Source organism: Gymnoscopelus braueri (assembly GCF_963280865.1).
Source record: "Gymnoscopelus braueri genome assembly, chromosome: 3".
In the NCBI taxonomy this organism is placed as follows: Eukaryota; Metazoa; Chordata; class Actinopteri; order Myctophiformes; family Myctophidae; genus Gymnoscopelus; species Gymnoscopelus braueri.
Genome location: NC_137612.1, coordinates 44,480,614 through 44,506,935, shown reverse-complemented (window position 1 = coordinate 44,506,935; position 26,322 = coordinate 44,480,614). Strand labels below are relative to the sequence as shown.

Here is a 26,322-nt window from a genome sequence, read left to right as displayed (position 1 = left end):
GAGAGGAGAAAAGTAGAATGAAGAGAGAAAGAGCAGGAAAATGCATTTCAACTAGACACGTCGCAATTCTGGGAAATTGCAAAGTGTGGTTGCGCCGACGCCGGTCGCGGCTGCCGGGGCACGAGGAATACGGCGGGAGGAATACCGTCGGAGGCAGCGCGACGTGCCATTCGAATTCGGTGCCGATCGGATCCCGCGCTCGTGACACATGCGGTTTTGATTTTAGGAAATAGGCCCCTCCCACTAAAGAAATAGGCCCCTACCATAAATGTGACGGGGCAATTACGTTGTCACTTCACTCCTGAGATGACTTGTATTTTATTTTGAGAGGATTGATTCCACCAAAAATCATGTTTTTGCATCAAGCGGTTACATTTTGCGCATTTGTGGCGCCCCCTATGGATCAAAGTGGAAATACTTATGGAGATTCGTTGAGTGAACCACCATTGACGTGGGATATTGGGATGGACCGGACGTTCTGTTTGTGATTTTTTGTAAAACAGGCCCCTCCCACTAAATTTGGAAGCCAATTATGGACGAACGGTATGGACTATCAAAATTCCCCTTGGAGGTCTTTATTGCATGGGTCCAGAGATCATGTGTACCGATTTTTGTGAGATTTGGACAAAATATGTGGGAAAAGGAGCTAAAAGTGTGTTTTGAAGAAAATTCAAAATGGCGGAGAATCTATCCAGACGCAAATAGGCGTGGCCTATATAGGAAGTTGCGTACCCAAGGAATCTAGGGGGAAAGAGATTTTTATTTTACGACCTACGGTTCAAGAGTTATAGGCCAAAACGTAAAGTGGGTTTTTATAGCGCTACCATGTGGCCGAATGATATAATTATTATTTTAATAATTTCACACTAAATAATTAACCTCCCCTCCAAGAAAAAAATACTTGAATTTGAGTTTTTTAATTTTCCCATTAAAGTGGATGGGGAAATTTAATGCACTAATAAATCAATATCAATTAAACTGTACAACGTATCTCTTAGCAAAGTACAAGCCTGTGATTCCCGATGAAGCCGGTCAATTTGACATATGGCACGGAATTGGGGGAAAAAAACTGTGGGAGGAGTAGCGTGGCAAAATAAAGTTTATCTAGAAGAATAAATAAAGTTTATAGAGTACTATAGTCTGGTATTTAGTCTGGTATTTATTTGTTTATTAGTGTGGTTGCCCTGTTAGGGCAACCACACTAATAAACAAATAAATAAAGTAGGTAGAGTACTATAGTCTGGTTGCCCTGTTAGGGCAACCACACTAACTTGAGAGAAGGAGAGAAAAGATGATGGACAAGGAACACATACAGTAGGGGCGGCAGTAGCTCAGGTGGTAGAGTGACCGCTTGGGAAATAGAAGGTTCCTGGTTCGATCCCCATCTCCCCCCGGGTTGGTGCTAAAGTGTCCTTGAGCAAGACACAGAACCCCTAATTGCACCCGATGAGCAGGTTGGTGCCTTGCCCCTTGCATGGTTTCGTGTGCGTGTGTGCCTGTGTGCGTGTGTGCGTGTGTGCGTGTGTGTGTGTGTGTGTGAGAATGGGCTAATGTAAAGCACTTTGGATAAAGCCGCTGTATAAATGCGCCATTTACATAAGAACAAGAGAGTGCAAGGAGACAGAATGGACAGATAGAGGTGGATTAGGATGATGGAGAGACTGAGGGAAGTAGAGGGTTTAATGCAACATTAGGTTTGTGTCTCCCACAATCCTCTCCTCACCATTTCTTCCCACTCTCCTTGAGTCCTCTCTTCTCTCCCCTCTGTCCACATCACCACATATTCTGTCTTCTCCTCCTCCCCCTTCTTCCCTCTGTCCTTTCACTCATCTCCCTCCATTTTTTATCGCACCTTTTCTCCTCTGTGAATTATAACTTACACAGAGAGAGAGAGAGAGAGAGAGAGAGAGAGAGAGAGAGAGAGAGAGAGAGAGAGAGAGAGAGGCATAATTGAGTAGGTGAGATTAGAGTGCAAGAGAGGAAAGGAGAGGGAGCAATAGAGAGAGGCAAAGGGGAGAAAGAAATAACAGAATGTGTTTGTGAGAGACAGAGAAGAGAAACAAATTAGAGAGAGAGGAGAAGGAGGAGGCTCCTTTGTGTTCCTGACTCTGAGCACCGAGAAAAACGACCGAGAAAAGTCAGAGATAAGAAAAATGGTCAGGAAGAGACAGGAAAAGAGGTCTTTTCTACAGGGAGAGGAGAGGAGAGGAGAGGAGAGGAGAGGAGGAAGTGAAAAATATGAAGGATGGGGATTCGGGAAGACAAGAAGATATGAGGATATAGTGTCTCAGACAAAGACAGACAGACAGACAGACAGACAGACAAACAGACAGACAGACAGACAGACAGAAAGGGGAAGTGAAGCTGTCATATGGATTCAAGTGCAGATAAAGGCTGAAAATAATAATGCTACATAAACTAACACGTCTTCTTCCTTTCTTTTGTTTTGAGTGTACCCTCTCTTCATTGTGTAATAATTACAGGCTGGATGTGAGGACTGGCTGCTGCCTTTGTGTTTGATGACTGACAGGTTAAGTCCTGCCTTCCGTTCTGTCATGGAGGGTCATTGTCGGGGAACAGTAACACACGTGTCTTGACAAGAAGAAAAGAAAAATGTGTTTATCTCTCTCCTCTCCTCTCCTCTCCTCTCCTCTCAACCCTCTCCTCTCCTCTCCTCTCCTCTCCTCTCCTCTCCTCTCCTCTCCTCTCCTCTCCTCTTTCCTGTCCTCTTGTGACATTTGTAAGAGGTGTCTGACTCTCTCTCTCTCTCTCTCTCTCTCTCTCTCTCACACACACACACACACACACACACACACACACACACACACACACACACACACACACACACACACACACACACACACACACACACACACACACACACACACACACACACACACACACACACACACACACACACACACACACACACACACACACACACACACACACACGGTCGTATTATGTGTCCGGTTCTACCAGAGCAGCTGTGACCTTTATGAAACACACACAGACACTACAGTGAATCAGGTGGGGTAGTGGTGGAAGAAGTTATCTATATGTTTTACTATAACGATGTATAAATACTGTTACAAGGAAAAGTCCTGTATACAGTATTGTATTGTACTGTAGTATTGACTAAGTACAGTACTTGAGTAAATATACTTAAAGTATTCCTTCAATTATCATGATATGTGTTTTTGCTAATTATGCTCCAATTAGAATGGGAAGGGTGAGCCTCTACTGGTTCTACTGAGTGAAGACCCACCTTCACTCCCCTTACAGCCTTATGTTATTTGCAGCCGGAAATCCAAGATGGTGGATTTGAATTAGCTGAACTACAGGCAACAAACGGGTCTGTAGAAACTGTCACGTCCCTTTAGTCCATATGTCTTACAGTCTATGGTCTGGAGCTAATCTTGCAAACCGCTATACCGCTCAGCACCAATGTACATTTATTTTGTACATAATATGTTTTATATATATTTTTGAAATATTATGGAAGTCAATGGGGTTCTGATCGCGCTGAAACTGTAACTTTAAAAAAAGAATAACTAAAAGACAATGCAATAGCAATTGCACACTGTGAGGTAGCTTTGCACATAGCGCTGAAATGTTGCACACAAATCTATCCTGACAGATTCGCTAACATGCAGCTGAAGCTCATTTGGTACAAGTCTAGCTCTTCCACATTGTATTACTGTATGTGTTTCCATCAGAAACCATGGACATCTGTGACTGCTTTGGATGTGCGTCCAATTTGTTTTGTATGTGACTATATTTCTATATCAAGGCTTATGAATGCGCCTCGCCAGAAAACATAATGCCTTAACCTTTCAGTGTATATAATGCTGTAGGAGAGACAGACAGCAGGAAAGCTGAGTGGGAGACAGTGTAGGAGAGACGGACAGTATGAAAGCTGAGAGGGAGACAGTGTAGGAGAGACAAACTTTAGGAAAGCTGAGAGGGAGACAGTGTATAGGAGAGACAGACAGTAGGAAAACTGAAGTGGGGACAGTGTAGGAGAGACAGACAGTATGAAAGCTGAAAGGAAGACAGTGTAGGAGAGACAGATAGTAGGAGAACTGAAGTAGAGACAGTGTAGGAAAGACAGACAGTAGGAAAGCTGGTGGGAGACAGTGTGAAATAAAGGCATAGTTCCTAGAGCAGCTGGAATGTCTAACATTTCAGAGATGAGCATCTTAGCTGCCTTTTTTGACATGAATCTTGCTCTTCAGACTGTATACAATACAAAAATATATCGTTGCTGTCCGCCAGAAACCTTGTATCTCCATATTTCAACTGTTTATGTTTCGTCCTAAATTAATGCCATACTTCATCAAACAACTACACTGTCACAAAAAAGTTGCAAAAAATAGAAGATCTACAAGCTCACAACGCATCGCATCACAGAGCTCGTAGAACTGCTATTTAGTTTTTTTAATGTTTTTTGCACGTGAAAGTGGTTAAGTGTGTATGGGTTTTATAAATATTGAACCAATGAAAAGTATTAACAAGAGCTTGTGACAAATAATAACTACATTGGATTGATTGGGACACAGGTTCTTTTGTTTAACCTTTCCTGAAAAGTAATGATTTTGGACATACAGGTTTCCACCCGACAACGACAATATATGAAAAACACATATGGAGCTGAATTTGGGCCACCATGTACTGTACCCTTGCAGTGAATTAAAACTATCTGACAATGCATCATAATATACAATACACAGGGTCCTGACAATGTATCATAATATACAATACACAGGGTCCTGACAATGTATCATAATATGCAATACACAGGGTCCTGACAATGTACAGTATCATAATATACAATACACAGGGTCCTGCTTGTTAACACAAGATTAACCTGCATGGTTGTTTTATAATAACCACAGCAGGTTAAACAATTAACCCTTTACACAGCATAGAAATAATGTCCTCAAGACTTTACATTTTTTCAGACGTTCCGTTGTGGTTGGAACCTATGACTCCAATTTCTCATTTACACACACACACGCGCGCACGCACGCACGCACGCACGCACGCACGCACGCACGCACGCACGCACGCACGCACGCACGCACGCACAAACAACTGGCTCTCCTACACTGTCTCTCTTTCAGCTTTCCTACTGTCTGTATCTCCTATACACTGTATTTTTGATTGACTGATTGATTGATTGATTGATTGATTGATTGATTGATTGATTGAATACTTTATTAACAAGATTGCTAACAGTAAAAGTAATACAGTGAAAAGTGCTAAAAGGACAACAACAAAAAAATCCAGGGGCTTGTTTCCATTGTGGTCCATTGTACTCAATTCATCAGTAAGATATACAATACATATACTTACAGTATAAGCTCGAGTAGCAGGAACAGGTATATTTACAGGAAAAGGAGGGCAGTGGGCAGAGGATGCTACTACCGTTCAAATGTATTTTAAGGTCAGCCATTCTTTTAAGTCAGTTTTGAGTTTGGGTCAATATCTTGAATAGCTTTTGTTTAGGCATTCCACGTTTTGGTGGCAGTATAGTAGATTGTGTTTTTCCCCATGTTTGAGCCGAATCTCTCTCTCTCTCTCTCTCTCTCTCTCTCTCTCTCTCTCTCTCTCTCTCTCTCTCTCTCTGCTTTCCTAATGTCTGTCTCTCTGTCTCCTTCTGGCAGCTTTCCCACTATCTATAAATACAGTCTTATTCATGCATCTCGCTCCTTTCTCAGGAAAAGAGAGTGAGAGAGAAAAGGAAAACATCCTTACGTTTGTATTTTTATTATCATGCAAAAAGTCCTTGTTGGACTTTTCCTGTCTGAGACCACACATCTAGAATGGAGACCTTGGCCAGATCAAAGCAACACACTGCCAGCAGTAATGGAAAACTGTGTATGCCTGCTTGAGAGAGAGACCTGCAGTACAGGTTGATTTATGATCCGTCGCAGGCCGGTGTCGCCCGATTTAAAAACAGGCGATCTATAAGCTACCAACGCGTCGCGTTCACAACGCGTTGTGTGCTTGTAGATTTTTAAATCGGGTGCATGAGACAGAAAACTAGTCCAGTCATCTTAACACCTTGAAAACTACCGAGAGAGGACACATCTGGAGAGACAAATGGAGCGCTTTAACAGAAGTGAAACGAAAGGATCGATTTGGATGCTGGTCCAGCGGTAGCCTACTACTCACACTATTATTATTATGGGACGCAGGACACAGAGCCAGCTCCCCCACACACACACACACACACACACACAGTGTGGTGCTCTGAATGGGAAACGGTTTATCTTGGTTCATCGTTTGTTTTGGTGTCCTCCTGGGCAGGATAATTAATATTTGGATAAGCATAAGCAGTCCTCTTATCGTGTTCTTTATGTTTTTCTTTTTCATCTTCTCTCTCTGTGTCTTTCTTTATCTCAATTGCACTAATACTCTCTTTCAATCTCTCTCTCCCTCTCTCACTGTGTCCTTCTCTCCATCTCTGAATCGGTCTCTCTTTCTGTCTCTATTTGTCTCTCTTTCTGTTTCTGTTTCTCTCTTCTTTCTCTCGATCTCAATTCAATTCAGTTCAAAAGGGATTTATACTGGCATGAGAAAACATACGTTTACATTGCCAAAGCAAGTGCTCAATTAAAAGGGAATACAGAATTGTGTGAACAGAGCTGTGACACACACACACACAAACACACACAAAAGCATTTTTTCCAAATGTCTTTAAATGTAGTTGCTTTGTTGCATGTAAAGTAGTTCTATCTATGAGGTCAGCTCGGTGCAGATGGAGCTCTTTCTCTCTCTCTCTCTCTCTCTCTCTCTCTCTCTCTCTCTATGCTATCAGTCCTCGAGACAGACTGCTCTCTCTTTCTCTCTATAATTGTTTCTCTCTTCGCCTCTTGTTCTCTTTCTCTGTGGACAAACGTCTCTCTCACTTTCCTCTGTGTGACTGTCTTTTTTCTTGTTGTTGTCTGACAGAATGATAGATCACCTTTCTGCAGCCTATGTGACCACCTCTCTCTCTCTCTCTCTCTCTCTCTCTCTCTCTCTCTCTCTCTCTGTCCTTCCACTCCATTGACCAGATCTTGTTCTACAAACACAGATAAAGCATGTCGTTGCTGTCGGGCAGAAACCTCTTATCTCCATATTTTTACTTTTTGTGTTTTATCGTAAATGAATGCCCTACTTTATCATACTACAGCATCTCACAAAAGCATCACAAGTAGCAGATCTACAAGCTCGAAATGTGCCACAAAGCGAAACGGTTACTTACGTAAATGGAAAAAATAACCTGTTCCAATGGATCCAAGTTATTTAGTCGCTTGTTAAAATGTTTCATTGGTTAACTATTTATAAAACCCACAGAGGCACTTAACCACTTTCACTTTCATTTAAAAAAAGATAAAAAAAATAGCAGATCTACAAGCTCACAATGCATCGCACCATGAAATGTTGTGAGCTTGTATAGTGACAAGGAAGGGCATTAATTGACGCAAAGTTGAAATATGGAGATACAAGGTTTCTACCTGACAGCAACGATGTCATGTGTTAGCTCCATTAAGAACCTCTCACTCTGCTATACAGCTCCGAGATGAGGTTCTATGTGGTTCTATGTTACTTAACCGATTCAATCCGGGAACGAAACTCTGTCATTTTAAGATGTCTTTGGCTATTAAAAGAAAAGCAGATGTATGATCTGCTATTATTTTTATTATCTCTGAAAATCTTTGAATATATATATTTTTAAAGCTAACATTTGTAACTCAAATCATTGCTTCTGGAGATCCCTTGAAAAAAATATTTTACAAATGTTTGCTTTAAAATATATATATTCCAAGATTTGCATACATTTTCACGAAAAATTACAAAAATAGCAGATTTACAAGCTCGTTATATCTGCTGTTTTTAAATAGCCAAAGTATAAAATAATGGTTATAGTTCAAATCTAAAATGACACAGATGCGTTCCGGATTGAATGGGTTAATCAAATTATATAAGCTAATTCCATTGTGTGATGAACAGCGAACAACAACAACATACAGTAGGCTGTCTCTGTTACGAAAAACACCAAAGACACTCTAAAGCATCTGTATGATCACAATAGCATTGTGAGCATGTGAATGTAAGCATTATGTTTACTATTAGATGTTGAGGAGTAAGAACCTCTCACACAGCACCTTGAAGCACCTCAAGCCCTAGAACAATGGTCAAAAGCGTTCTCTTCAAAAGTATTCAACCTCTTTTATTTATGTTGTGTAGAAATGTTATTGTAGCATTATTAATGCTGCTACAATGTCAGAGGAGCTGAACAAAACAAATATATTTCATTTTGTATTCATACCTGTACACAAGACCTTGTAACCTTGCAACCTTGTTTGTCTTATAATCTATGTATAAATTCCACAAATCTGTGAGTTTGTAAAAACAAAAACAAATAAACAAAAAATATAGGAGGGTACATTTTCTTATCAACTTAATGAAACACAACAAACACAATGTCAAGAATCAAGAATATTTTTTGCAGTGAAATGCAATGTTGTAAGGTCCACAAAGTACTGTGCCATAACAACGTGTGTGTGTGTGTGTGTGTGTGTGTGTGTGTGTGTGTGTGTGTGTGTGTGTGTGTGTGTGTGTGTGTGTGTGTGTGTGTGTGTGTGTGTGTGTGCATAATAAGGGCAGGGAGGGGGTAAAAGTAAGACATGAGGCAAATAAATGCAATAAATATGAAAACTAATAGAATACGCACATCACTTCATTGAGGTGCTGGGTTGGAAAGTAATATGAAGAAAAAGAATAAACCCGCACACTCGTCTGCTCCAAGGTAAATTTATTGACAACGTTTCGAGCCAAGGCTCTTCATCAGGTCAAACTCAAGAAGTGTGTACCTCACCCACTTATATAGGAACCCACAGGTCACGTTATCAATCAGTGGGTGGGACAACACGACAGGGTAATCAGATAGAGATTAGAGAAACATCTAATAAATACAGTGTTCAACATTTACATATCCACAGAACAGCAGTGGAAAAAACACAAATGGACACTTGATTAATAAAATCTATAGCAAACAGAATTTAAATAATCAGGTACATTAAACATAGGCAACAAGAGTAATAATTAAAGAAAAATAATTAAAGAAAATGGCTGATTGGAAAATCCTCATTCATTCCTTTTGGAGACATTGTGTTTAAGGTGTAGATCCAAAAGGATTCACGCTGTAGTAGTAGTCTATTCAGATCTCCTCCTCGTCTGGGGCATTTAACATGTTCAATCCCCTGATATCTGAGAGTGGCCACATTGTGTTTAGCGGACAAAAAGTGCATTGCAACTGGGCTCTTTTGATCTTGGTTGCGAATGCTGCTTCTATGTTCAGAAATGCGTGTCTTTAGGGCCCTGTTGGTCTTGCCAACATATCCTCGACCGCATGGGCATTTTAGCAGGTATATAACATTTTTGGTTGTACATGATATAGTGCCCTTAATATCAAAACGTTTCCTCGTTAAAGGGTGCGTAAAAGTGTGGCTCTTTTCAGTAAAATTACATTGTGCGCAACGGGCGCATCTGTAATTACCTTCGGGGATTTGAGTTAAAAAAGACGATTCTGGCATTTGAGGGATGAGATCTGATTTAACAACTGTTTGTCTTATATTAGGAGGACGTTTATAGACAACCCTGGGCATGTCCTTGAAGGTAGTGGCCAATTTAGGGTCGCTACTGAGGATATGCCAGTGTTCTTTTATAGTGCGTTCAAACTCCTTACCAAGGGCTGAATATTGTACAATGCATAGGGGGCCGTTACTTGGGGAGGCGTCCCGTTTGGACTGTAGGACTTCCTCCTGTGTACAGTCACTAAATCTGTCGCGTGCCTTTTTTAGCCACTCGTCTGGATAGCCTCTACTTTTAAAGCGCATATCTAGGAGGTCCGCTTGTGTTTTGTAGTCCGTTCCATCACTACAAAGTCTCCTAATGCGGCTATGTTGGCTTATGGGAAGGCTGCGTTTCAGAGGTAATGGATGGAAACTGTCAGCTCTCAGCAAGGCATTACTGTCTGTGGGTTTTCTATAGACGTCTGTTTTAAAACCTTTGCCGTTACGCATTATGCGGATGTCTAGAAAACTCACTTCCATTTTGTCGGAAGTCATTGTGAAATTTAGTGACTGGTTACATGAGTTTATATATTCAAAGAACATTTGTAAGTCTTGTTCAGTGCCCCCCCACAGTAGAAAAATGTCATCCACATATCGCCGCCAGAGTTTTAAATATATAAATAAATATATTTAAAAAATAAATGCAATAAGGCATAGCCATTATTAGTCCTTATGCAAATTGATTCCTCCCCACACACATTTGTGTGTTGTCACTGCTGTTGTATACTGACTATACCTGCCAGTGAGGAGCCCCCACCGGGAGGACATTGAGCCTTTGTCCTATACTCCTCCCGCCTAACACTCCGTGCTGACGAGTGCCGCCCCAGCCCGTAGGAATACGTGCAGTGATATCACCCTCCCCGCCTGGCCTCCCTCCCCTGAACACGGGCCAATTGTGTTCATATGGGCGATTGACAAAGCCGGATGCACCCCGTTGGATTCTAACCCGCGATTGTGGGCAGGCACATTACCACTGCGCCCACCCGAGTGCTGGCATAGCCATTTAGTTGTAGAAAATATGTGTATATGCTATAGCAGAAAATACTTATATACTGTACTATAGCAGCAATAGTAACTGTACCTATTATGTTAATACTAAAGAAGTAGTCACACCAACATGACAAATGTGCAAGATACCTTGTATCAGCAATAATTGGCAAGGTTAATGTGCTTAAATATTATTAGTATAGCACCTTTCAAAACAGTGATCCTGTAACACGACAAGGAAAATAATATATGAATTATGATATCTCAACACAAGACAATATGAACACAACCACAGTGTAAGGTGTAGTTCAGGAGGTTAGCAGGTCAGGTGGTGACAGAACAGATTATTGGAGAGGGATTACGACCAATCTGTCACGGTTTGAATCAGAGGTGTAGGACCCAAGCGCAGGACAAGGCAGAGGACGAGGCAGACACAGGGCGGATCGAGTGCAAGGGGTTTTAATAACCAAAAACAGAGGAACAGGAATAATACACAGGTATACGAGGGTACTAGGAAAACGTCACAAACTGGGAACAAGGCTAGGACAAAACAGTGACTTACTGTTACGAACGAACAAGGGACTGAACAAACAGGGGAGTATAAATAGACACACGGTTAACTGGACACAGGTGAAACTAACTGACAATCAACACAGGGATAGGCTAGGACACAGGTGCAAGACAGAGTTAATCAGAGGACTGGTGAGACAAGACAGGAAACAGAAAACAAGGCAGACAGGAAACAATACTACAAAACAAGAGTACGGAAAACCAGGGCAAGGGCAACAGAGTTATAATACAAGACCAATGCAGAACATAAAGAACAACGGCCTAAACAGGCCTAAAGAACAGCCCTTAGGAGTCCAAACCCATAAAAGGGCATTCAAGGTCCAAATAATAAGGGCACAGTCCACGGCCCGAGGAGCGGACTGTGACAAAATCAATGAGCAGCCTTAATCAGCAGGTTATTGGCAGACGTTGACGTTGTCAACAACAAACGTGTTAATAAAGTAATCAATCAATAAATCAATCAATCAATCAATCAATCAATCAATCAAAAGCTCAGGTCCGTTGAACTAAGAATATGGTTAATGTGACCACCAAGCAATGATGGACATCGGACAATGTCTGTTCAATGGCCGTTATTAAAGGTGCTGTAAGTTATTTTTTTATTTTAATAATAATGAAGTCATAATAATAGCTCTATAAGCTGCTGGTAATCGTTGCTATAGAGTGCTTGTTCAATAACAGGGGTCTAAATAGAAAATGCATTTTCAGTTTGGGATAACAATTTTATCCAATCAGGAGAGAGAACTCATACAGGATACAGGATAAATATGTGACAGTAAGTGATGGCACAAAGAAACTAGCAATCAAAATCAGGGGTTGATTTGGTCTACATACTACATGTTTGATTACATTGTTTTATTTACATATAATCAAACTCAGTCTGACCAGAAGCAGGGATAAAGCATGTCGCCACCGCCCATACAAAACAATGAATGACCAGAGTTGGGATATCAAAAGCAGAAGCATTGATTTAGCCCTCCCCCTAGCCCCTTTCGGGACCCTGTTTACCTTTTTTGTATTTGGGAAGGCGGTATCCAGGGTCCCTTGTTGGTTAGAACACGCTCTCTCGTACCGGCGGCTACCACTGTCTGGTCTCGGGCGTACAGCTCGTCGCTTAGAAGTTGCAGAGATTTCTCAAAGGTACCAACAAGAGCAATACTAACACGCGAGAAAGCGGCATCAAAAAGCGGGGATCGGCGATGCCGTTTAACATTTTTAATAATTTAGTAAACCTTAAGCTCCTTTCTCACACTCTGCTCCTGCAGCTCCACTTCCCATGTCCCGCCTCCCCGCGTTGTGATTGTCATGCAAGCGTGTAGGAGCTCGCCAATCAGAGGCAGTAACGTAGGACGCGCAGCTTGTCAGTCACCGCGGGGAGGCGGAACATGGGCAGTGGAGCAGAGTGTGAGAAAGGAGCTTAAGGTTTACTAAATTATTAAAAATGTTAAACGGCATCGCCGATCCCCGCTTTTTGATGCCGCTTTCTCGCGTGTTAGTATTGCTCTTGTTGGTACCTTTGAGAAATCTCTGCAACTTCTAAGCGACGAGCTGTACGCCCGAGACCAGACAGTGGTAGCCGCCGGTACGAGAGAGCGTGTTCTAACCAACAAGGGACCCTGGATACCGCCTTCCCAAATACAAAAAAGGTAAACAGGGTCCCGAAAGGGGCTACCCTCCCCCAAGCAAATCCAGCCCTGCAAGCAACCTCAGCAGCTATACCAGCAACATCACAAAACACCAGTGGTTGAAAGTAACTACTGTAAGTACATGTACTCAAGCACTACTTAAGTAAAATTTTGAGGTACTTTTAATACTGAATTATTTCCAATTTTTACTCCACTACATCTCAGAGACAAATATTGTAATTTTACTCCAATACAATTATTTGAAAACTTTAGTACTTAGAAGTTTTAAAATATGATTACAAAACATACATTAACCACTTCAGCCCTATTCAAACTTTGGCTATTTGAAAATAGCCGATCTACAATCTCACAGTGCGTATTTTCAAAAGATTTTATATACCTTGTGAAATGGGACATCCTGCATAATGAGTACTTTTGCTTTTGGTACTTTAAGTAGCCTATATTTTTATGCCAATACTTTTGTACATTTGCACGACTGAATTTTGAATTGTGTTTCTACATTGCAGTATTGATACCTTTAAGTACTTTTTTTTAAGTAAAACATTTCAGTACTTTTTCCACCACTGCAAAACGCACATTTACATGTGTGTGCTATACAAGAAAAAGCTACTCCTAACAGGAGGCCAATATCATTTTTGCTTGTGAATTATTCAGTGAGATTGAAACACATTTATATGGTGCCGTTTGCTAACAAGAGCTGATCCTCACACCATCGTAAGATAAATATAACTTAACCACTTTCAACCAGGCGTCAATATTTTGGGCATGTCATAGTGGGTGTAAAATTTTTATGTAAAAAAGTGGAAATACTGGAAATAAACAACCTCTTTAACCACTAAGGCCCTATATAATTTATTGTATTATGAATAGCAGCAAAAAATAGCTGCTCTAGAAGCTGTGAGATTGGTTATCACAGCATAATGACCAATGGCTTTTTTTCAATTTTTTATCGATTACACACACCCCAGGGAGACTTGAATTCATGGAGATTTTTTAGTTTTTGTCACATTCTTAAGCCAATAATGACCCAGTGGCGGCTCCGGTAGGAGACTCAAAGTGTCAACTTTGAGTCTCCTACCGGAGACATTAGCATCTTTCCACCGGTCATCAAATGATTGGCTCAGGAATGTGACAAAAACAAAAACATTTTTAACTCAAATTTTTGCTCCTGGAGGTCCCTGGCACACAATAGTTTTTTGATGGGGGGTCCGCCGCCAAATACATATCGATTTGGGGGTCCTTGACATGAAAAAGTTTGAGAACCAACCGACGTGTCTCTGACAACATGACGACAGAGTTAGTTATATCTGTATTTTTTATTATTTAACACCACATTATATGCAGGGAAAAGTTTCCCTTTAAATTTTTGAATAGGTGGTGAAAGAAGGCTCAACAGGCCACAACAGTCTCGAAAGATTGAGCTTCATGTCTGAAAATGCACATAAGCATTTTAATAATGCATACGCATTTTACATTTGAGAAATGTTCTCTGATGTACTGTACATAATCAACAGACAGTGACTTACTGTGGCTTGAAGAATAACCTAAATATTCCTTTTTTGCCTGGTCCTATAAACAGCCCACAGCGAGGAGGTGATTAATGGTGTTGCTACGCTACTCGGGGCTACTGTAGGTTATAAAAAGATATAATGAGCAACTTCCTTCTTTTGTAAAGGAGGTGGGGAAATTAGGCTGTGTAAAAAAATGTGTCTCCATTTTTATCATTCATCTCTCTCCCTCTCCCCCTCCCTCCCTCCCTCCCTCTCTCTCCCCCCTCCTCTCTCTCTCTCTCTCTCTCTCTCTCTCTCTCTCTCTCTCTCTGGAGGAGGAGGAGGAGATGTAGCTCATCATTCCCCAGGGGTTTTCATTAAGGCTTTGTGACAAATCCAGCGAGGATTTGTGTGTGTGTGTGTGTGTGTGTGTGTGTGTGTGTGTGTGTGTGTGTGTGTGTGTGTGTGTGTGTGTGTGTGTGTGTGTGTGTGTGTGTGTGTGTGTGTGTGTGTGTGTGTGTGTGTGTGTTTGTGTGTGTGTGTGTGTGTGTGTGTGTGTGTGTGTGTGTGTGTGTGTGTGTGTGTGTGTGTGTGTGTGTGTGAGTGAGGATAGAGCCGTATAGCCATCGTGTGACAGAGCAGAATGCCATAAAACCAACTGTCGCATGATATGATGTCAGGGTTGGATTTGCTTGGCTCGTGTATGCAAATGTTTTTTCCTAAGTACATTAGCCTGTTAATGTGGCCTACTGTACTTCAAAACCTCAAAAACAATCTACAGTATCATATTCAGTGGCAAATGGGGGGGGGGGGGGCGGGGCAAGTTGGTATGGTGACTTTATACATTGTCAGATACTTGAATGTGTCCTTATATTATCATCACTTTCCCCAAATCCAGCTCAAGTGGAGTTAGGAGGTTTAATCAGAAGCGCTTTTTAATGTATTTAATTGGTTATATATTGAAATCTGTAAAACCCACACACAGACGTGAAGGGTTTTCAATAGCACTGATTTATTACAACAAAAAAATAAGTTGAAAAATTTAGATTTTTTTCCTGCCCGACAGCAACGATATATGAGATATATATCTCATAAAATATGAGATATACTATATGAGAGAGAGAGATGTTTTTGTTTTTTGTAACCTTTATTTACCGTTGGGAGGTTCTCTTTTTGAGGAATGCCCTGCTACTCACACAGACACACACACAATAAAACCTAGGAACTGCCCAGTACAGCCACAGTCTTATTGTTAGCCACTGAGCAGCTCGGGGGTTCAGTGCCTTGCTCAAGGGAACTTCAGCAGTGTTGGAGGAGGGGTAAGTGTTCGCCATTCACCTCCCCCACCCAGATTTATTTCTGCCAGCCTGGAGAATCAAACCAGGAACCTTTCTGTTACAAACTCGCTCCTCTAACCTTTAGGCCACCGCTGCACCCAAATGACGATATAAATGACGCTTTTTTCCAGCCACCACATTGATCAAAACACAAAGCATTCTTACGTTGTGATTGGCAGGACACCACAGTCTGATAAATCACGACGTGAGCCCTGTCCTGAGACGATTCCTCCTGCGGGCAGATCTGACCTGGTTTTTACCTTAAATTGATAAATGAGGCCCTGAGAGAGAGGGATAGAGAGAAGGGGGGGTGGAAAGTAAGTAAGTACATTTACTCAAGTACTCTACCACAATGTTTAGTTACTTTTACTTTACTTGAGTATTTCCCATTTTCTACCCTTTTACTTATTCCACTACACCTCAGAAGCAAAATACTTTTTACTGCACTATATGATTGATTGGTTGATTGATTGATTGATTGATATTTTTATTAGACACAAGATGCCCAGCCCACTCGGTCTTACAAGACACTCACATAATTCATATACATACACCAAGATGTCCACAAATAAAATACATAAATATATGGTATTAATTGCCAACGCTGTGAGTTACGGATACATTGTTCTCTAACGCAACTGTCATGACTTCTCTAAAAAATATATCCTAAAACAAAAACGTCCTTACTGAACAGCCAACTAAACATTCAGACATCTACAAATATTTAAAACTGTAGTTTCAAGTTACTTTGCAGATTTACTGTACAACAAAGTAAGCCATATTTTATAGTTAACATCCTTGGCCTGAGCTGTGTGTAAACAACATTTTGTTTTCTATTTGTTTTCTATACAAGCTTACAAGCTACTTTCACACTAAACTAGGCTTAAATATTATCAGGACATGCCTCCTGGTGGAGTTTTGTGCTCCACGGAGCGCACCTTTCGAGTTTAGCTAGCTTAGTTTAGTTTGTCTGTCCAGCTTTCTGTCAGTCGGTCTCTCCTCCTTCCATTGTCCGTAGAGGTTTGTCACATGCCTGCCTGCCTGCCTGTCTGCCGGCCTGCCTGTCTGCCTGTCTGTCTGTCTGCCTGTCTAGCAGTCTCAGTCAGTCGCTCCATCTCTGTCAGTGTGTGAGTCGTCATTAGGGAGCAGCTATTTTTACATTTTGTTCTCCTTTCCAATAATGTCTCTACTGGGAGACAGACTCTGCTACATCACACAACCCTGTTCATGCGTGTGTGTGTGTGTGTGTGTGTGTGTGTGTGTGTGTGTGTGTGTGTGTGTGTGTGTGTGTGTGTGTGTGTGTGTGTGTGTGTGTGTGCACACACACACACACTCACATCACAGATGTGAGTGTTCCATCTTAGCGGTGTCTGTCTGCCGCATCACAACGTTGAGTGTCACTGCCAGTGAACTCTAGTAAACTCTGGATTGAGAATGAAACAATTGAACAACATCCATTATGGCTGAAGCTACTTGCGGCCATATGGTTATGACTGAAATAGACAGAGTAGATGTACAGAATAATGGTTATGAGCAGGGCCATCATTTCCGAAAGAAAAAAAATGAAGAAAAACAATTCAGGCTGGCAAAACAGCCCTATTTCAAAAACTGACAATTTGTAAGCTCACAACAACGCATTCTCACCCCAAGTTCTTGGGACGAACATCCCAAGAAGTCAAACGTTGACTGGAAGGGGGGGCAAATACGTCACACGTTGACTAGGGGGACGATGATTTACGAATCTGTCCCTATCGGGACACAACTTGAACGGCACTGAGTCGGCTCAAACGGACTTCGCAACGCTCGCAACGTAATGTTAGTTCCATTGATCCAAGTCGTAACACAAATAAACATGCTCTAAAAGGCACGCAGCACACCCATCCGACCGCTTAACACGGCAGCCCAATAAAGTGGTCAGCTGGGTGGGCCTTGAGCACTTTCAAGATGTTGTAGTGGGCCCTGATCCATGAGGTTGAGAATGACTGGGTTATAGGCTTTGTTTTTGTTCCTACAGTACTTTGATACATAAACACACAGTCGTCCCACGCACCCAAAAAACAGAAAGCACAATTCTATTTTGTTCTGTTTACTTCTGTAAGCTGACGGTGGTCATTATCCACTGTATTAACTGCATAAGTGCTGTCTTACACAGACCCAGACCCCAGACTCAGGGAGAAAAGGAAACTTGTGTGACAGATAGAGTGGTCGAGTGTTGTCTATTGCAACTTTTAATGTTTATTCACATTCACATTTGCTCCTTTGGCAATGAAGGGAGAGAGAGAGAGAGAGAGAGAGAGAGAGAGAGAGAGAGAGAGAGAGAGAGAGAGAGAGAGAGAGAGAGAGAGAGAGAGAGAGAGAGAGAGAGAGAGAGAGGATCAGACACAGATGCACACACACACACTCTAATCTATGTTTGCACTCATATACACTCACAAGTGCAGTATTGACTTGTGCAAACACTCACCCACACTCATCATCTTGTGTGTGTGTGTATTCACCTATAGCTATGCAGTACACTGACACAGTCATGTCAAACACACACACACACACAGTGACGTGGCAGATAATGAAGGGTCTCTGCCGTGTAACAACAGGACAGGACACAATTTACAATTCTCTTCCCACGTCTTCGTCTCCATAGCAACAGCATCCGTGGCCATCGCAGCTGTATCTGTGTCACTCAGCATGGCTGGTGACAGAGTGTCCATCTCCCACGGCGACAGACGGGTGACAGAAAGAGATGCGGAGATAGAAAGACACTGCACACACACACACACACACACACACACACACACACACACACACACACACACACACACACACACACACACACACACACACACACACACTACGCACACACACACACACACACACACACACACACACACACACACACACACACACACACACACACACACACACACACACACACACACACACACACACACACACACACACACACACACACACACACACACACTTTGGATTACTATACTTGTGAACAGTGTTGCATTGGTGATTTTGTAAGTGGAGGGACGCTATTTTAATGACGTCACGCGCACGTGACATGCACGTCACGTGCACGCACGCTCCCGCGGATGAGCATAAATGTTCCCTCGCGTGCGCACAGAACAGCCCCGACCAGCATTATGAAATATATAGTAGGAAATGTTTTATAGGAAATTAATGAATGAATGAATGTTTTAGTTTAGTTTTTTGCAAATATTGCCTTGAAATAGAGAAGCTGAAAAAGGTGGCAGGATATAGGATATATAAAGAAAGGATGTCAACAGATATGGTGGAAAAACAAACAAGGTTTTACATATAATTGTAGTATTAGTTACATTTGCATTGTTAATTTAGTTTGTATTTACTTTTCTAGTTTAATTTAATTCAATTAAATATATAATAAATTGTTTTACACACACAAACACAAAAGTAAACTTAATATGAGCAGACAACTTGTGTTTACTTGAACTACTTTATTTTGAGAAAAAAGCTTCAGAGATTGAATAACATTACACAACATCACCTACATTTTTTCAATGTAATTTGTTTCACATCAGTAGTTTCAAAACAGTCAAGCAAGCCCCCACCAATTGGTACAGGGCTTGTATTTTGGTTTTGCTCTTTTCATACAATACAATGAAAATCGTATGTTCTGTTGACCTGGAGAGATGGGGAGACTCCTGTTACTGAAGAACCACTCTATAGCAGGGGTAACCAACCAGTCGATTACGATCTACTGGTAGATCATCAAAGCCTTCTAAGTCGATCGCGGGGTGGGCCCGGTGGCAGACGGGCAGCCATCAACAATTCACAGAATTTGTGTAGTGAAGACTAGAGTAGTGCGTCCAAGGCAGTGTTGCCAAGTCTGCTTATTATAAGCTACTTTGGGCTTGTTTTTCTGTAAAGTCGCTTGAATATATTAGGGGTCCTTGACATGAAAATGTTTGTGAACCACTGCTCTAAAACAACATTCGACAATAAAGTTTGACTGAACTGCCCTAGTCGCTTATTTTGGACTTCTTTTCATAGACCTGGTTGCTTGTTTCTCTCACAAAATCTGGCAACGCTGGTCCAATGGAAGCCATGCGTTGTTGTTTTCCTGTACATTCCGCGCACACATAATTCAACTCGCGGGTCGCGCTCAAGAAATAACGAGCGCAGTCTCGTGACATGCAAGCCTTTTCAGTGTTGGAGAACGCTGGATTTAAATCTTCAAACAGTGTTCTCCAACGTTACAAAGTGTCATCGCAGCAGATCGCATTTGAGCACAAGCAGTGGTGGAAGAAGTACTCAGATATTTTACTTAAGTAAAAGTAGCAATACCACAATGTAGAAATACTTTTTAGGTCTGTGTTCAAAATGTTACTTGAGTAAAAGTACAAAAGTATTGGCATCAAAATATACTTAAAGTACCAAAAGTAAAAGTACAAATATGTTTGAAAATAGCAGATCTACAAGCTCACAACGAGTTGCGATGCATGTTGTGAGCTTAGATCAGCTATTTTCAGATAGTTATTAAATAGGGCTAAAGTGGTTAATGTATGATTTATAATATAATACATTTTAATTTATATCTGCAAAGTAACTAGTAACTAAAGTTTTGAAATAATCGTAGTGGAGTAAAAATATTGAATATTGGATATACTCCAGTAAAGTAAAAAATACCTTAAAAGTCTACAGTACTTGAGTAAATGTACTTACAGTAGTTACTTTACACCACTGAGCACAAGTGTGTTGCCTGTGATGTATGAGAAATTAAGGCAAGAGTTACTAAAGGGCTGAGCCACGTAGAATTGATGGACTGCCTTAACTAGAATGGTCCTCCTCAGAGCTCAGATCTCCGCCAATCTCCACCAGGCCAGGTTGTCTACCCAAGGCCCGCAAACTTTGGAAGTCAGTCATAGCCACTTGGAATGGGACAAATCATAACTTTTCAAAGAATGTTAACTAATCGTCTTAAAGAAGAATCTGAAAATGTCAATGAGCACTTGCACTGACTCTGCATATGGAGGTTTGATACTTCATGCAGACGTTAGGTGGCTCAGTCGGGGCAACGTGCTGCAGCGTTTTCTGGATTTACTGCCAGAGATCATCATTTCTGAAGTCGAGGGACGAGGAGTATGAGTAGATCATTGATGTCTGACGATGCTTGGTTATTGGACTTAGGTTTTCTTACGGACCTGACAGCAAAACTAAACAACATTAACCGAGAATTGCAAGGGAAGGACAGAGGCATTGGTCAAATTATCAGTGCAGTCAACGCATTCAAAATGAAGCTCGATTGGTGGAGCTCTCAGATAAAACGTGCAAGGCTGACACACTTCCCAAATCCTGAGAAGGTGTCACAAAACCTCACAGACAAATGCTTTTCATCCCTAACAATTCTGTGCCCAATTGAACAAACTGAATTCAGAATTTGGCCGTAGATTTGTTGAGGTACAAGGCATGAGTTAAGTAGCTGCTTTTGTATCAAACCCTTTCCTCAGTATTGACATTGAACAGCTGTCAGTTAAAATGCAGGATGTGTTTGCATTAACTACAGGTGTTGAAATGGAGATTTTTGAACTACTAACTGACTACCAACTGGAGGGCAGAGCTAGAAACCTGGACTTTTGGTCACTTGTGAAGAATCAACTGATTGTGTCTTGTGCACTTAAGCTGCATGCCTACTTGAAAATAATAAAATCCAAGTTTAGAACTCGTATGACTGACTCACATCTTAATGACTGCCTCAGACTGGCATTCACTAAGTATCAACCAGATTTCAAAAGGCTTGCAGATAATGTGCAGTCACAGAAGTCTCATTAAAGGTGGGCTGATCCTGAGAGTATTTCATCTGTCACCATATCTGTGCAAATATATGGTCATTTTTGTCATTTGAACAGAATATCTGTAAATGTGAAAATTCTGAGAAATTAAATATTGTGCATTGAAGAGAAGAAATATGTAAAAGCAATTTATTTCATGTCCTTTGTGTTTTGTTTTATTTAAAAATAACTCAACAAAGAAGTTTATTTGTATTTTTGTCCTAATATTTATATTTCTAGTACGTTTTTCTTAATATTTAGGCATTGATTATATAACTATCATCTTTATTCTTATTTAAACTACTAGTCTTTGTGTGGATGTATGAACTAATTGAGCCTGTCAGAAATTGCAATCGTGACAAGTGTTTTTTTTAAAACATATTTTAGTGGTAGATCATGGCTTACAATTGGAAATAAAATGTGCTCTTGGGCTTGAAAAGGTTGGTTACCACTGCTCTATAGCAATGATTATTACTATCAGAATATAGCTCTATTTTACACTTATTTGAACAGCAAAATATCACTCACACCTTTGACAGTACATAACAAATTAACATAGTCACATGTACAAGCAGATGTGGTATTGAATGAAACTACTCAGCAGGTCACACACACACACACACACACACACACACACACACACACACACACACACACACACACACACACACACACACACACACACACACACACACACACACACACACACACACACACACACACACACACACACAGGCCGTTGACAACAGTTCTCCAAGCACCTCAGTCCTGTGCCAGCATCTCCAGCTGTCCCCAAGTGTGGCCCATTTTCTTGGCATCTGTCTCCAAGTCTCGCCGGCGGCACCAGGTGCTTCGTGGCTGTCCTCTCTTTCTTTTCCCTCGGGGGTTCCACTTGAGGGACTGTCTTGTGATGTTTTTGGCTGGTTTACTCCGTTGGAGATGGATAGGCCATACTCTCCATAAACCGTTTACGGAGAGTATGTGTCTATCCATCTCCAACGGCGTTGTAGGATCTCTTCCTCTGCTGGTTTTTGCTTGGTGCTTTGCCACAGTTCTTTGTTGCTGAAGGCCAACGGATCTGGAGGATCCGTCGCAGCCAGGTGTTGATGAATGACTGGATTTTGTTTGTGGCGTTTTACAGTGGTCCTCCGTGTCTCAGCACCAGATTCAGCTTGCCTCGTCCCAAATAGCCGACAAAAAGATAAACTCCCGAAAGTCCCGAAAGGGGAGTCACAACGAGACACGTTTAGAGCGTGTATCTGATCCGTGACACACCTTCGTAAGACGGGGGTATTTGATCTGGCTTTAACATTACAGTGAGTGCACACAGGCTGCTTTTATCACACCGACCTGAGCCTGCAGCGGAACACCAACAGGAGATGACATCTCCTCTAGCAGCTCCTCTGTCATTGCACTTCTTGCCTTCATTCTATTTCTTGAAAAAGTGTCTCCATATGCTATAGCTATAGCTACTAGCTAATGCAACACCGACAAGCACTGTAAACATGTGCTGCTGCTGCCTGAGCCGCTCTCTCTCTCTCTCTCTCTCTCTCTCTCTCTCTCTCTCTCTCTCTCTCTCTCTCTCTCCCTTGCTCACACACAATGCGCAGGTGAGGTGATTGGTGAATGACAGTATACCAAAACTTTGATTAAGCTAGTTTTAGATTTTGGCTATAGCCCCGAACGCCCACATCTAAATCGCCACCGCTTGTGTGGAGACATTTGGCCCTCAGAAGCATAGTAATACAAGAACACACACACACACACACACACACACACACACACACACACACACACACACACACACACACACACACACACACACATGCCCATGCCATAACCCAGTACTGCAGCAGCAGTGCTTGAGTTCTAACCCAGTTCTGTCTGAGTTGAGTCCCATATGACCAGGACTGAAATAGTTCTGTTCTAGGTCGCAGCCGCCATGTCTGTCTGTCTGGCTGGCTGTCTGTGTCTCTGTCTCTCTGTATTTGGTTTCCATTAACTTGATTGAACCTGTGTGAACAGAAAGCAGTGACAGGAGTGGGTGGACAGAATGAGAACGAGAGGAAGACAGAAAGAGAGGAAGACTGAAAGAGTGTGAAACAAATGTTACCTTCATGTTGTGGATCTAAACCGTGATGTGAAGACAACTTTACATCACATTGCTGTGCAGGCACGTGCACACAGACATGAGAGGGGGCTCGAGCCCCAGGCATTTTACCCGTCGGTAAAAAAGTGCCCTCTCCAGACTGAAAAAAAAGAAGACATTTACTGTCTGCCCCTATAGCGGCCTAACGGTAAGGCCGACGGAAATTGCAGTGGATGTGTTGGATGCAGCTCAAAGGGAAATTTCCTCAGGTATCTAGTTGGTCGCCGTACGACCTTCCTAGCCTGTGTTATTAAAGAAAAACGGGCGACAATGGCCAAAACTCAATCGAAAATCGGCGATCGAAAACCGTCAAAAGTGGCCGTTTTCAAGATGTTTTGGCCATTATCTCTGGAACGGAAGGTCCAATCTGCTCAGTTCAATGCTTGTTGGGTGCGTGACTTTGAGGACATTAAGCACACAATGATTTCTTTTCGGATTTTGGGGGTTTCGGGTCTAAAAAAAAATAAATCCAATTAGTGCCCTTTTGAAATTCCAGCCCCTGCCTCTCCGAATCCCTCTGCACGTCCCTGTTGCTGTGTGATAGTTGTATGCTACACTGTAAAGGAGCATTCACTTAACTGTGTGTGTGTGTGTGTGTGTGTGTGTGTGTGTGTGTGTGTGTGTGTGTGTGTGTGTGTGTGTGTGTGTGTGTGTGTGTGTGTGTGTGTAAAAGCTATATTCTGAGAGTAATAATCATTGCTATAGAGTGTTTATTCAGTAACAGGGGTCTCCCCGTCTCTCCAGGTCTTTGGTAAACAGAAAATGCATTTTCAGGTCGGGATACAATTTTCATCCAATCAGGAGAGATACAGGATACAGGATAAACAATAGATGTACTTCACATCACATACCGTCACGGTCGAGCAGAACCCTTGTATTTTACCCTTTTTTATGTTTTTCACTATTTAATTATGCAGTATGTTGTATATTATACTGCAGTACGTCATATGAAAGTATCTCTGTGTGTGTGTGTGTGTGTGTGTGTGTGTGTGTGTGTGTGTGTGTGTGTGTGTGTGTGTGTGTGTGTGTGTGTGTGTGTGTGTGTGTGTGTGTGTGCTCAGAGTCAAATAAAAATGTTCAGTACAAAATATGACTTTAATAAATCTCTCTCTCTCTACCTCTCTCTCTCTCTCGTTCGCTGTCCCAGTATCTACTTATTCACTCCCTGCTCCCCAGTCTCTCTCTCTCTCTCTCTCTCTCTCTCTCTCTCTCTCTCTCTCTCTCGCTCGCTCTCTCTCTCTGGTGTACGCTGAGGCATTGTGGGGTACAGAAGTTGTTCAAAGTGAAATATCATTTTAATTAATCTCTCTTTCTCTCTCTCTCTCTCTCTCTCTCTCTCTCTCTCTCTCTCTCTCTCTCTCTCTCTGTCTCTCTCTCTCTCATAGTGGACCCAGAGGGCAGGAAGCTGCGTCCAGGTGGTATACAGAGGAGTACAGAGACCGGCCTGGCGGTGGACATGCCCAGCAGGACGGTACGTCAGGCCAGTCATGAGTCCATTGAGGACAGTGTGAACAGCTACGGCTCAGAGGGGAAGTAAGTACCTCTTCTACTCTACTGTTAACGTTGTAGACTTTGTCTTACAAAGTAGTGAGGGCAATTGTGGCAAATACCAAAATAAGGAAGCCAGGGTTACATTTTGATATCAAAAATGTATCTTTAATCCCTGTGGTTGTGCTGGTCAGCTCCACCAGGGGTCTAGATACATATGGGTCTGTCACTCAAATGGGTCCATTTGGTTACATTCATACACTCTCACAGTTAAGTTAACACTGTGGATTCCACAGTGTAGATTAGGGTCCCAGACATTAACTGGGGCTCTGTGGCTTAATTCACATCAAACTGAGGATCCTTGAAATAAAAACAAAGTTTGAGAAAGACTGGTCTATGAATATAAACCAGGGCGTTGGATGAAAACGTGTTCATGGGAATATCTTTGAGACGTTGCATATAGGTCAGACAGGTCCACCGAGGCTCACATCCCAGTTGGAGTGAGTAAGCCTGTCTGTCTGTTCGTCTCGCCAGCTAACGTATGAATTATTCAGTATCATTATCAGGTCATTTTCAGAATGTAATCATCAGCTCCCTATTAAGGACACGAGGAACATTTGTGTCTATGGGAACGAGTTAGAAAAAAGTGGTGAAGGAAGTATTCAGACTTTTTACTTAAAGGTAGGGTAAGTGATTTACTTTGGTTAAAGTAAGTGTTAAATAGCTCTATATTCTGATAGTACTCATTGATATGAGCTCATTGAGTGTTTGTTCAGTAAAAGGAGTCTCCCATGTCTCTCCAGCTCTTTTTTAAACAGAAAATACATTTTCAGTGCTCTCTCTCCTTGGCTTAAATGTTGTCACCTACCTGAAAATGTACTATATTCTGTTTACTAAAGAGCTGGAGAGACCCCTGTGACCAAACAAACGATCTGCAGCAATGATTACTATCAGAATATAGTACTTTAACCTTTTTAACAAAAAGAAAAATATATATATATATCACTTACCCTACCTTTAAAGGCAATGGCATAGTATGTAACCTTGTGTTTACATAACAAAACAGTAAAAACTGTATACCGAAAATGTCTGTCTATACCAGCAGTCATCGGCCACTGGAGTAGTGTGGTGGTGTTTGCCTGCAGAAACACACTGTCGTATTGCTGTATTTTGGTGTTTTCACAGTTTGTTTTCGTAGACAGGGACGTTG

At 41.7% G+C, this 26,322-nt stretch overlaps 2 protein-coding genes across 3 annotated transcripts in view; one reads left to right on the top strand and one right to left on the bottom strand.

Moving 5' to 3' along the window:
* Positions 1-26,322, bottom strand: part of LOC308079209 (epoxide hydrolase 1-like) — a 526,014-nt gene that overhangs the window by 277,757 nt on the left and 221,935 nt on the right. The window lies entirely within an intron of this gene.
* The window catches only part of rims4 (regulating synaptic membrane exocytosis 4), a gene marked incomplete at both ends in the record, with an annotated part of 51,265 nt that overhangs the window by 12,945 nt on the left and 11,998 nt on the right, over positions 1-26,322 (top strand). The window contains one exon of one of the 2 annotated variants that reach the window (XM_080423896.1): positions 25,019-25,157. In XM_080423896.1, coding sequence (XP_080280022.1) covers positions 25,019-25,157 — 139 coding nt within the window. The remainder of the gene's footprint in view (positions 1-25,018; positions 25,158-26,322) is intronic. The other variant, XM_080423897.1, reaches the window with a different exon arrangement.